Source organism: Xyrauchen texanus, chromosome 21 (genome assembly GCF_025860055.1).
Source record: "Xyrauchen texanus isolate HMW12.3.18 chromosome 21, RBS_HiC_50CHRs, whole genome shotgun sequence".
Classification (NCBI taxonomy): domain Eukaryota; kingdom Metazoa; phylum Chordata; class Actinopteri; order Cypriniformes; family Catostomidae; genus Xyrauchen; species Xyrauchen texanus.
Window position 1 is genome coordinate 14,527,163 of NC_068296.1, and position 12,551 is coordinate 14,539,713.

General features: G+C 40.3%; 1 protein-coding gene and 1 pseudogene across 1 annotated transcript; one reads left to right on the forward strand and one right to left on the reverse strand.

Moving 5' to 3' along the window:
- Positions 1-6,982: 6,982 nt before the first annotated feature.
- Positions 6,983-9,106, forward strand: LOC127661312 (extracellular calcium-sensing receptor-like; annotated as a pseudogene).
- A 99-nt stretch (positions 9,107-9,205) lies between these two features.
- LOC127661313 (extracellular calcium-sensing receptor) lies at positions 9,206-10,279 on the reverse strand (the record flags this gene model as incomplete). The annotated part of the gene is given in 3 exon segments (XM_052151938.1): positions 9,206-9,552; positions 9,555-9,994; positions 9,996-10,279. Coding segments are annotated over 3 exon segments (1,071 nt in total), but the record flags the coding sequence as incomplete, so codon positions are not given.
- Between the last annotated feature and the right edge of the window lie 2,272 nt (positions 10,280-12,551).

Below are 12,551 nucleotides of genomic sequence, written 5' to 3' on the forward strand. Positions count from 1 at the left end.
AGGCAAATAAGGGTTACGCGCCAAGCGCTTCGTTCCCTTTCTATGTGGTTAAGACCCAGTTTCTTACCTTGGGTCCCACTCTCGGTGCGTCATGTTGTCGCAGGATGCTAACGACCGATGCCTCTCTGATGGGTTGGGGTGCGGTCTTAAGTGGTCGTCCAGACCAAGGGGAATGGGAGGGTCATCAGCTCGATTGGCACATCAACTGCCTCGAGCTGATGGCGGTACTTCTGGCCCTGAAATACTTCCTCCAACATCTGAGAGGCTGCCATGTCCTTGTGCGGGTGGACAACACAGCAGCAGTCTCCTACATAAACCATCAAGGAGATCTACGTTCTCGCCACCTGAATTTGCTGGCACGTCGGATTCTCCTTTGGGCCCAAGGCAAGCTCCTGTCACTCAGGGCAATTTATATCCCTGGACGCCTGAATGTGGGAGCAGATTTTCTTTCCAGACAAAACATACCGAGGGGCGAGTGGAAACTCCACCCCAAGGTAGTACAACAAATTTGGAAGATATTTTACAGAGCAGAAGTGGACCTCTTCACCTCTCAAGAGACTGCACAATGTCCCCTCTACTTCTCTCTGAGTCACCCAGCTCCCCTGGGTCTGGGCGCGATGGTGCATACATGGCCCAGAATGTGTCTGTATGCCTTTCCCCCGGTTTCTCTGCTCCCGGGAGTCTTGGCCAGAGTTCGCCAGCAAGGGTCTTGCCTCTTACTGATAGCGCCTCGCTGGCCGAACAGGATTTGGTTCTCAGAGATGATATCTCTCCTCGACGGCTCGCCTTGGGCGATTCCGGACAGGAGGGACCTTCTGTCTCAGGCACAGGGGACAATATTTCATCCCCGGCCCGAATTGTGGAAACTTCATGTTTGGCCCCTGAAGGGTACCAACTGAGGGACACAGGGCTGTCGCCTGAAGTTATCGAGACCATTCTTAGTGCTAGGACTCCCTCCACCAGAAGAATCTACAAAAAAGTGTCTTCGAAAAGTGGTGCAGTTTACATGGTGCAGATCCAGTTAACTGCCAAATTGTTTCAGGTCTGGACTTTGAAAAAAAACTGTCAGCAGGCATATGCCCCGCTACTGTCAGGGTTTATGTGGCCGCCATTTCGGCTTGCCACGTCTTGATGGACGGGGTGCCACCCTCTACTCGCTCGCTTCATTTTTGGAGCCAGGCAACTGAGGCCTCCTGTTAGGACCAGAACTCCCTCATGGGACTTAGCAATAGTCCTGGAGGGTCTGGTTGAGACCCCCTTTGAACCTCTAGATTCAGCGTCTGACAGACTTCTGACTCTCAAGCTGGTTTTTCTTGTGGCGATTACCTCTCTTAAGAGAATCGGGGATCTACAGGCTCTGTCTGTTTTGCCGGCCTGTTTAGAGTTTTCCCCAGGTATGGCCAAAGCTATCCTGCATCCTCATCCTGACTACCTTCCTAAGGTGCCTTTTTCGACACTACACCCTGTCACTCTGGAAGCCTTCTGCTCCCCGCCGTTTTTAACGCAGGAACAGGAAAAACTTCACGGACTCTGCCCAGTCCGTGCCCTTCAGACTTATGTCCACCGCACTAGCCAGTGGCGTAAGTCAGGGCAATTATTTGTCTGCTATGGGGGCTGCAACAGGGGGGCGGCCGCTACCAAACAGACTATGTCACATTGGGTGAGGGATTCTATTGCCCTGGCCTATGAGGCGCGCGGTCAAGCTACTTGGGGGCAATAATTTTTGTGTATTACTGAAACATAACAGAATGTGGAAATAGCACATTGTTACTTACAGAACAGCATTGTGATTAAAACAACTCCAAACAGAACCTAAAACAGTACATTAATCTTGAAATAATTCTGAAATTCGAGATGGATAAAAACACTCATTTGTGAGTGAAACGAATGTGCTATTTGTTTTATGACTATTTGAACTGTATGATGTTTTTACCTCTTCCGATTATGATTGTTGTGTACACATTTCAAAAGTTATACTATTGAACTGCCACAGATGAGCGCTGTAACAAGCATCTGTCAAAGAGACCTGCATAAGCACAATGACACATATACATAACACACACAAACCAACACTGCACTCGCACCTGACTGCTACAATAAATATTACACCATGTATACCAAGATTAGGTCTAGTATTATGTATTTTGTTGTTTAATGGTCGTTATGCAGTTTTGTTATATCTAATGTACCACACCCACCTCAATAATCAGTGAGCCATTTACTGTATATGTATATGATAAATACATTGTGTACCTAACGTACAAATACAGCATGTTTTATGAGTTGTTTTACTAATTATTTTAAATATACATATTTTCAAAAAATCTTGTGAACTTTATCTATGTGTTCAAGAGGGTGTACACTGTATGAAGGGGTATGCCACTGTAAACATTTTGCGAACCACTGGCTTAGTGAGACGGCTGCTAAATCAATGCAGATAGTGCATGCAAATAAACAACGCTATCAATGGATACAATTCATTGTTAGTGAATTCCCCCTTTAGTGAATTAAAAGATAATAAATAAAGAATATAGAAGAATTGTAAAGGCTCAATAACACCAGCCATTAAAAGGAATGTTTATAAACAATGGCAGATTAAACAATGGTTAAATTCAGTATCAAAAGAAGTCAAGTCAATTTTAATTGTATAGCGCCTTTAACAACACACATAATTTCAAAGCAGCTTTACAGAAGATCAGGCATTAACAAACGATAAAACTGTAATGTCTATAATGTCGATGAATCATCATTGTGTAATTAGATAAAATATGACTGTAATCGTTTTTAAAAATAAGTAATTAAAAATTATTCTATTAATAACCCCAGTGAGCAAGCTGAAGGCGACTGTGGCAGGGAACACAAAACTCCATAAGATGTTGATTAATGGATAAAAATAACCTTGGGAGAAACTAGACTCACTGTGGGGCCAGTTCCCCTCTGGCTAACATCATGAATATAATGTAAATATTACTTATGTATAGTTAAAGTCATGGTTTAAAATTATTAAACTAAGTAAGTGTTAAGGGTCAGTGTTTAAACATCGATTTTGTTTGAACTGTAAGATTAATGACCAATGTCTTTGAAGTCCATCCTGGATTAACTGCATAAACATAGAGATGAGTTAATAATATTAAGAAGAGGTTCTGAAATTACAGGAGCTACCTCTTTTAAGAGCTTAGTTGGTATAGGATCTAACAAACATGTTGTGGCTTTTGATGTTTCGATAGGTCATGAAGAGCTAACAAAACAGAGAAGAAATGAAGTTGCGCGTGAGGAAAATTATTAGACACTGTTTTCTGAGGTGCTATGACAGATGATCGCATAATTTCATATTTCAATTATATCTGTAAAGAAATTCATGAAGTCATTACTCTTGTGCTGCGACGTAATATCTGGTCCTGTTGAGGCTTTATTCCTAAGCAATTTAGCCACAGTACTGAATAAATATCTAGGATTGTTGTGGTTATTTTCTATTAGTTTACTAAAATATGCTGACCTGGCAGCTTTTAGTGCCTGTCTGTATCTACAGACACTGTTCTTCCATGCACCACGAAATACTTTACGTTTTTTATTTTTCCACATGTGCTCCATTTTCTGAGCTGCTCTCTTGAGCGCATTAGTGTGATCATTGTACCATGGTGCAGGGCTTTTTTCTTTAATTCTCTTTAATCGAAGTGGGGTGACAATATCAAGAGTGCTAGAGAAGACTGCATGTATATATTTTTGTTATTTCATCAAGTTCTTCTAATCTTTGGGGTTTATTGAGAGTATGAGTTAGATTTGGAAGATTATTAGTGAAGCTATCTTTAGTGGTCGAAAGAATAGTTCTACCTGAACGATAGCATGGTGTAGATTGAGTAACATTAGCTGATCGCAGCATACAAGAGACGAGGTAATGATCAGAGATGTCATCGCTCTGCTGCAGAATTTCTATATTATCAACATCAACTTCATATGACAGAATTAAATCTAGTGTATGATTATGGCAATGAGTTGGTCCTGTTACATTTTGTATGACTCGAAGAGAGTTGAGAATATCGATAAATGCTAATCCCGATGTATCATTTTCATTATCTATGTGAATGTTGAAGTCACCAACAATTAAAGCTCTATCTACAGTAACTACAAGAGCTGACAAAAAATTAGCAAATTCACCAAGGAAATCAGCCCGGGTGATCTATACATTGTAGCAAGTACAAAAGACGACAGAGATTTTTTATTTATTTCTGACGGTGTCCTCTGAGTAAAACCAAAAACTTCACTGTAAATAGTAACACCTCCTCCTTGACCCTTCAGATGAGGCTCATGTTTATAACAATAACCTGGGGGAGTAGATTCATTTAAACTAATATATTCATCTGGTTTAAGCCAGGTTTCATTCAAACAGAGCGCATCCAATCTATGGTCTGTAATCATTTCATAAACAATTAGTGCTTTGGTAGAAAGAGATCTAATGTTTAGTATCCCTATTTTTATATGAAGTGTATTTCTAATTTGTTTGTTTTGTTCAAGTTTGACCTTAATAAAAAAAATTCTAAATGATTTAGTGAGGGTATTGTGTTTGGTAGTTCGGGGAACAGACACAGTCTCTATGAAATATCTAGGTGATACAGTCTCTATGTGTTGTAGTTTATGTGACCTGTGTGACGTCTCAAGGCAGCTAGCAGATGTTCGGATTAACCAGTTTGTCTGCTTCCGGACCTGGGCCCCAGTTAGTCAAATACTATCATTATTAAGACTATGAGCCAAATTACACGAGAGGAGAGCAGCACCTTCCCTGGAAGGATGGAGTCCATCTCTCTTTAGCAGGTCAGGTCTACCCCAAAAACTCTTCCAATTGTCTATAAATCCTATTTTATTCTTCAGACACCACTCAGGCATCCAGCCATTCAGTGACACTAATCTACTATAAACCTCATCACCATGATGAGCAGGGAGGGAACCAGAGCATATTACAGTGTCTGACATCATTTTTGCAAATACACACACCTCTTTAACATTATCTTTAGTAATCTCCAGCTGGCGAAGCCGGACATCGTTAGTGCCGACATGGATAACAATTTTAGAAAATCTACGTTTAGCATAAGCCAGCACTTGTAAATTTGATTTGATGTCAGGCGCTCTGGCCCCCAAAATGCAATTAACAATAGTGGCTGGAGTCTGTATTTCCATGTTCCTTACAATAGAATCGCCAATAACAAGGGCTCTCTCAACATGATTCTCAGTGGGTGTATCACTGAGTGGGGAGAATCAATTGGAAAGCCTAACAGGAATGGGAGAGTTGTGTCTCTTTGCTGAGCGAGTATGCTGCCGAGACGTCACCCAAATGCCCTGCTGTAGGGGCTCTACAGCCAGAACCAAAGTGTATATGTTGCTCTCTGTACTACTCGCATCTGAAACAGTATCTACCGGCTTATCTTTCTCACTGACCTCCACTAGCGTTCGGATGCGAGTCTCTAACTCATTAACCTTCTCCATGCTTCACTGCTGATGGAGCAGGCTATTGTAAACATGTGACATAACAAGAAATAACATGAGCGGATGCCATGACTTACCGCAAATTGATTGTTGTTGGTTGTTCCTGAGTGGTGAGGGTTTGAGATTGATGTGAATCCCTCACACAATTGTTTGTTGTTGTTGGTTGTTCTTGATAAGCGGTGCTTTGATATCGATGCAATAATCTGTGTACCGCAGAGGACAAAAAAATGGGTGCGCGCTGAAAAAATGCACGCAGTTTAATCGCGATAAAAATAGAACGCGGATGCAGGTGGAATATGCGCGCAGTTGAATCGCGATAAGAGAATAATATGAGGGAAAACCTGATGCGCGCTTAAAAATGTCAGATGTTAAGGATTAAAGGCTGAAAACAGATATATAAGCATGCTAAAAAAACTAGCAGACTACAAACACAGACTCTAGCTAGGTGCAAAAAAAGCAAAAATATGGGTTCCAGTGAGGCTCTTAAAATGGAAGTGAATGGTGGCCAATCCGTAAACGTTAAAATGCTCACTGTTTCAAAAGGATAGACACAAGACTTAATTAACCTTTTCTGTGTAAAGTTATAGCCAGTTTTATAACTTCGCTGCAATGAGGATGTAATGTAAAAAAAAAAAAAATCTAAAATCCTAAAATTACTATAAAAATAATGATTTAAACAACTTTTACAGCTAAAATAATCCATGAGTTTTAAGAGAAGAATTAATGGAAGTGCTTTAAAAAAAATTATAAGCTTCACATTTCTGCCTTTAAACCTTCCACAAATTGGACACGTTAATTTCCTTTGTACTCTAACCTCCATTTTTGCTTTTTTTAAGAAAAAGAGGGACGAGTCAAATAATTTTTTGTGGTTAACTTGTATTGAACCTGGAATATTCCTTTAAATATTGATCTGTTTCTCACCCACACCCACCATATTGCTTCAGGAGACATGGATTTAACGACTGGAGTCGGGTGGATTACTTTTATGCTGCCTTTATGTGCATTTTGGAGCGTTAACATTTTTGTCATCATTCACTTGCATTGTATGGACATACAGAGTTGGTGTTTGTTGTATGGCACTACAGAGTTTGTGTTCAACAGAAAAAAGTAAGTCTAACATATCTGAGATGGCATGAGGGTAAATAAAATAGAGAATTTTCATTTTTGGGTGAACTATCCCTTTAAGTTTAGAAAACAGGTTCATTTAAACAATCAAAACCAGTTTCTTTGAGTCAATTTAAAAATATAAAATCAAGGGACCTAATTTCCAGGCATTGCCCACTTGGCACTGCCTGCTCATTTAAAGTAACACCCCACTAAGTCTTCATCATAAATTAGTGAGCCAATTAGGTGAGTGGTTAAGCAAGAGATAGAGTGTGAAAGATGTGGATCACTCCATATATTTGCCTTTACCTTTTATTTAACTGTATCTCTGCAGCTACGATCCTCAGCTCAGGTACCTGTCAGCTCCAGGGACGATTCAAGTTGAACGGAATGTACCAAGATGGAGATCTTTTACTCTGAGGCCTGTTTGAGCTTCAGAGCTGAGCCAGAACCACCATACTGTGAGTATTGAGTCTGGGCGCAGATGAAATAAAGACATCTATGCAAGGCTAAAACAAAAAGAGAGCAGTTAAAAGAGAGAGACAGAATTTTAATGAAAAAATATTTTTTTAAAAGACTATTTTTTAAAACACATCATATGCACTACTGGCAACCTGTCCAGGGTGTCCCCCGCCTTTCGCCCAATGTTAGCTGGGATAGGCGCCAGCCCCCCGCGACCCTGTACACAGGATAAGCGGTTGACGATGGATGGATGGATGGATGGATGGATGGATGGATGGATGGATCATATGCACTTTTTGAACTGTCTGTTGCCACTGTTTTTTGCTCCACTAGCACATATATACAAGAAACAAAATGAACATCTAAATACAATTTGAATTGTGCTGATGCTTTGACTGATTTATTTCTTGAATTAATAATATCCTCTAAGATTTGTTAATAAAACGTGTGTGTGTGTCTTTTACTAGATTTGTTATAACAAGCTTCCAGCAAGCACAGGCCATGGTTTTTGCTCTTGATGAGATCAAGAATAATCCCAGTCTGCTGCCTGACATCACTCTTGGTTACCATCTGTATGACAACTGTGTGAAGCTAGGAATGGCATTTCGGGCTGCCATAGCCCTGGTTAGTGGGACTAAAGAGTCCCTCACCAACCTCAGCTGCACCAGCCCATCACCAGTGATTGGACTCTTCCATATTCCACTCCTTCTATTGCAATTTCCAGTGTTCTTGGACTGTTTCGAGTACCTATAGTAAGATGGCATTGAAATACTAATTATGAATATTAATCCTTAAAATGTATATTTTCTACATCTTTATTTGTTTCTGTACACAAATTTTCAGTCATGATAGCAGAAACATGAGTGCAAATATCCTAAATCTGATTCTCCCTTAAATTATTGTGTGAACACAATTGCTGTAGCATTGACTTATTTGTTGCCCATCTTTCTTTCTCCTCTCCCTTTCCTCTCATTAGGTTAGCTATTATGCCACCTGCTCCTGTTTGAGTGACAGAAAGAAGTACCCCTCCTTCTTCAGAACTATCTCAAGTGATGCCTTCCAGGTGCAGGCTATGGTAAAAATTGTTTAGACATTTTGAATGGACCTGGATTGGTCTTATCTACATTGATGATGACTATGGCATCTATGCTGCTCAGTCCTTCCATCAGTATGTGCAGCTCTTTGGAGGGTGTGTTGCTTTTTCTGAAATCCTGCCACCCGATAATGACCGCAGAGATATTAAACGCATAGTGCAAGTGATTCAATCCTCTACAGCTAGAGTGGTGGTGGTGGTGGTGGTCTCCACTTTATCCTAGCAGTTGACTTTGATGGATGAGGTTGCACTGCAGAATGTGACAGGCAGGCAATGGATTGCAAGTGAAGCCTGGACCAGCAATCCTGTATTTCACAGTCCACGTTTCCTGCCTTTTTTGGGGGGGCACACTGAGTTTCACCATCAGGCATGTAGAAATGCAAGAACTTCATGACTTTCTGCTATGTCTCCGTACTGACAATGATCCAAGAAATAATATGGTGAGAATCTTCTGGGAGAACATGTTCAAGTGCTGGTTTGAGACTGGTGGCAGAGAGATAGGCCTAGAGGGAGAAAAAAATGTGTAGAGGGCAGGAGGATCTGAGCGGCAGAGACACAGCATACTCTGACGTATCAGAGCCTCCTATAATGTGTATAAACCCGTATTTTCCCTGGTACATGTGCTGCATAACTTGATGCAGTGCGAGGAGGGGAGAGGGCCATTCAGTGGGAACAGCTGTGCCGACATAACAAGTCTGCAGCCCTGGCAGGTAATGCCCAAATATATAGTGTAGAATGAAGTCACAAAAACAAAACTATTACAAAAACATTTTATTCAAATTACATGTAATACTGTACCTGTCCTTTCTACAGACTGTGCAGCTGGTTCACTATCTACAGAAAGTAAACTTCAACACAGGTTTTGGGGTCCATGTGTCATTTGATAAGAATGGAGACACCCAGGCCATTTATGATGTGTTAAACTGGCAGACAAGCTTTGATGGGTCGATCATTGTACAGATGGTGTGATGGATGAAGCGGAAGGTGCTCACACTAAGAGGCTCAAAGAGGCTGTATTTTACATACAGACACACATACAGCACTAAAATCACTGTTTTTGTTTATTATTCATTTTAGCCCCCACGATCTGTGTTTAGTTAGAGCTGTCCCCCAGGCACCAGACGAGCCATGAGGAAGGGCCTTCCTGTTTGCTGTTTTCAATGCCTGCCATGTGCAGATGGAAAGATTTCTAATACAACAGATGAGGAAATTACTATTGGCAAAAATAACAAATACTATTCCAAACTTTAAATATATTTGAAAGTAATTTCCTCTTAAATTCACATCCTCTCTCTTTTGTTTATTCACATATGCTATTGAGTGCAAAATGTGTCCAGATGAGTTTTGGTCCATACTAAGATGCAGTCCAAAACAAGAGGACAGAATGGCAACAATCTCCACAGCTACACTGTACTTCCTGGTGAGCTGACATAAGCTGGCACAAATGCAATCCACACAGCACGAAAGATCAGGATACTAAAATTAATAAATTTTGCCTCATTAAAATTATCTGGAAGTTTATGTGCAAAGAAGGCCAGCAAACAACAGACAGCAGCCAGAAAGCCAATGTAGCCTAGTACACAGGCAAATCCCACAACTGACCCAACTATGCAATCAAGGATGACCTTTGACCCGCGGATTCCAAAGTTACGGTGTGGAGAATGTGGACTGATGGAGAGTCACATGGCACAGATAACCACCTGAACACTGGTAAAGAGAAGAACACTTCCTCTCTGCTGACCGGGTCCAAAACAATTAATAAGACCAGAGGATCCAGGTCTAGCTCAGTGAAATGCAACCATAACCATAATGGTTTTGACCAAAATACACAAGATGCACAATACAAAACTGATTCCTACATGACCATAGTCAGGGCTGGCCAACAAAAACCAGGAAGCACAAGAAACAGAGTTTCAGTGACAGCAGGAGCAGGAAGTTGAGCTCTGAATTGTTGGCTTTAACTATTGGAGTGTTCCTGTGGTACAGAAAAATAACAGCCACCGAAGCTGTCATTACTGTCATTACAGCAACACTCATCAATGTGATTCCCCATTGTTTCTGTAAAGGAGAGAAACCCTGTCTCTCTGGGCATGCATTCAAGAATTCACAAGAATTCCTGGGGAGCTTGTGGAAAAAATAAGAAGAGTATGATTAACAGGCACAGGATACAGGCATCTGCGAACAAGGAATTCACCACTGAAATTCAATGAGTCTGTCATTTTTGGAATGAGCCTCTCTCACCTTCCCAGAGTCTCCAGGCCATCAAATAGCTGACTCATTAATAATAAGCTGATTGCCTCCACTCTACCTATAGAAACATATTGGACCAAACCAACAGGCGCTCTCTGCCAGTTCACCAGGTCATAGCTAACTGAGTGGTTAAATTAACTTGTCCGATGTGCTGTAAAAGCTTCAAAATGAAAAGAGAGGGAGTAAATTATTGTAAAAAGTAAAAGAAAAAAGTTAAATGTTTACCCTTGATGTCACAGCCCCATTTTCAGAAAATAATGTGTCACATAATCCTTTTTCTAATGTGCTAATTTGGTACTCAATAAACATTTCTTTTTGTTAGAACAGTTGAAAACGGTTGAGATACTTAAAGGGATAGTTCACCCAAAAATGAAAATTCTCTCATCATTTACTCACTCTCATGCCAACCCAGATGGGTATGGCTTTCTTTCTTCTGCTGAACACAAACAAAAATTTTTATAAGAATATTTTAGCTCTGTAGGTCCATTCAATGCAAGTGAATGGTGACCAGAACTCAGAAGGTCCAAAAAGGACATTAAGTTAGTCCCAAACACTTTTCCTGCCAGGTTTCCTCCACTACAGAAAATCTCATCCTCCACGCTGAACACAGTAGAAACACCAGCACAGACGATGGGAGCAAAGACAGAACAGTTACAGACACTGCACAGTTAGGTGTTACCAGCCTTCCAAGCAGCCTCCCTGCACCCTTGTGTGTCAGTGCAGGGTAAGAATGGATATTTAAGATCCTTGCCATTTTTGGGGATTTCCGCCTGGATTTGGCCTACCCAAATTAAAAAGCTTCCCATTCCCACATACTTTGGCCTAAATACACAGTTTTGGTGTCATTTTACAGGAAACCCTTTGAAGTTGCATAAAACACTGCTAAAAATTAAAAAAAAAATAAATATATGTTGTCTGAACAGTAATAACCCTCCTAAAAATTGATTGATTTTTTTATATAAATTCATTTTTGAAAGTGTATATAACTCAAGCCCTGTAAACTCTAGCAGCAAGCAGACAGTTTTGGCTGTTTCCACTAGATGTCAGCAAATACCTGAAAAAGGAATTTTGTCTGTATCATGTTTTATTTAATATCTATTTCAATTTATTTGAAGGGAGGAATATTACCTTTTTTTGGTGTATTTTCCGCCTACCCAAATCTAAAGTCTCCCCATACCCATATACAGTGCTATAAATGCAAAATCCCAGTGTAATTTTACAGAAAACCCTTTGTCATTACATAAAACACTGTTGAAAGTGGTAAATATGCGCTCTGGTGTCTGGTGAGACGCGTCTGTGTGTTTTGGGCACGTAACCTAGTGATCACTTCACAGTCTGGATGCAATATCACAGCCCCTGATTGGTCTATTTGATCTTGAGAGACATTGCCGGAAAGCGGAGGGTCTAAGCTTTACGGCAATATATGCTTTATCCGGATCGGATGTTTACATATTTTCCTGGATTGTTGAATATCATATAACATTACTTTGTGGTGTTTCTGCACTCGAGGGATTACTTGGGCACACAACCACAGAAAACACTGAAAAATGGCTCATTTTGCAGAGAATAACCTAAGGTAAAGGATTATGTAGCATTTGTGGCTATCTGTGCTGTCTAGTGCGAGTAGCACGGCAAATATTCAATAATTTCACTTGTATGTTTACAAATGTTGATTGTATACTTAATGATTCATTCGAAGTGTATTAGATATGTGATTATACCTCAATAAAAAGACTTATTGGAACTTCTTACTGGCAATGAGAGCTTTCATTTGATACATGGTTTGTACATGTGCGTCATATTTGAGCGATATGAGACATATGTATTCAAAAACGCACATAATTATGACACGACTTTTGATGGGTGGAACTATGTAATTTATTGTAAATAAGTTACTTAGTGTAAAGCAAATGCCAAAGTGATGCATATCTCAAGAAAGTAGATATTCTAAGCTTTCAAATGGTACCAGATATGAGCTCATAACTCCTCCGCATACATTTAAAATTGGAAGTACATTATTACTGACGTAATTTTAAATCCCGGAACCGGGATCGTGGATTTTAACTGACCACAGTCCTGAGAGAGCAGTAGGAAAACAAGGGGTAGAGATAAAAAACGGGAGGCCATATTTTGCCCCCTCTGAATCATAAAGTTAGAGAGAATT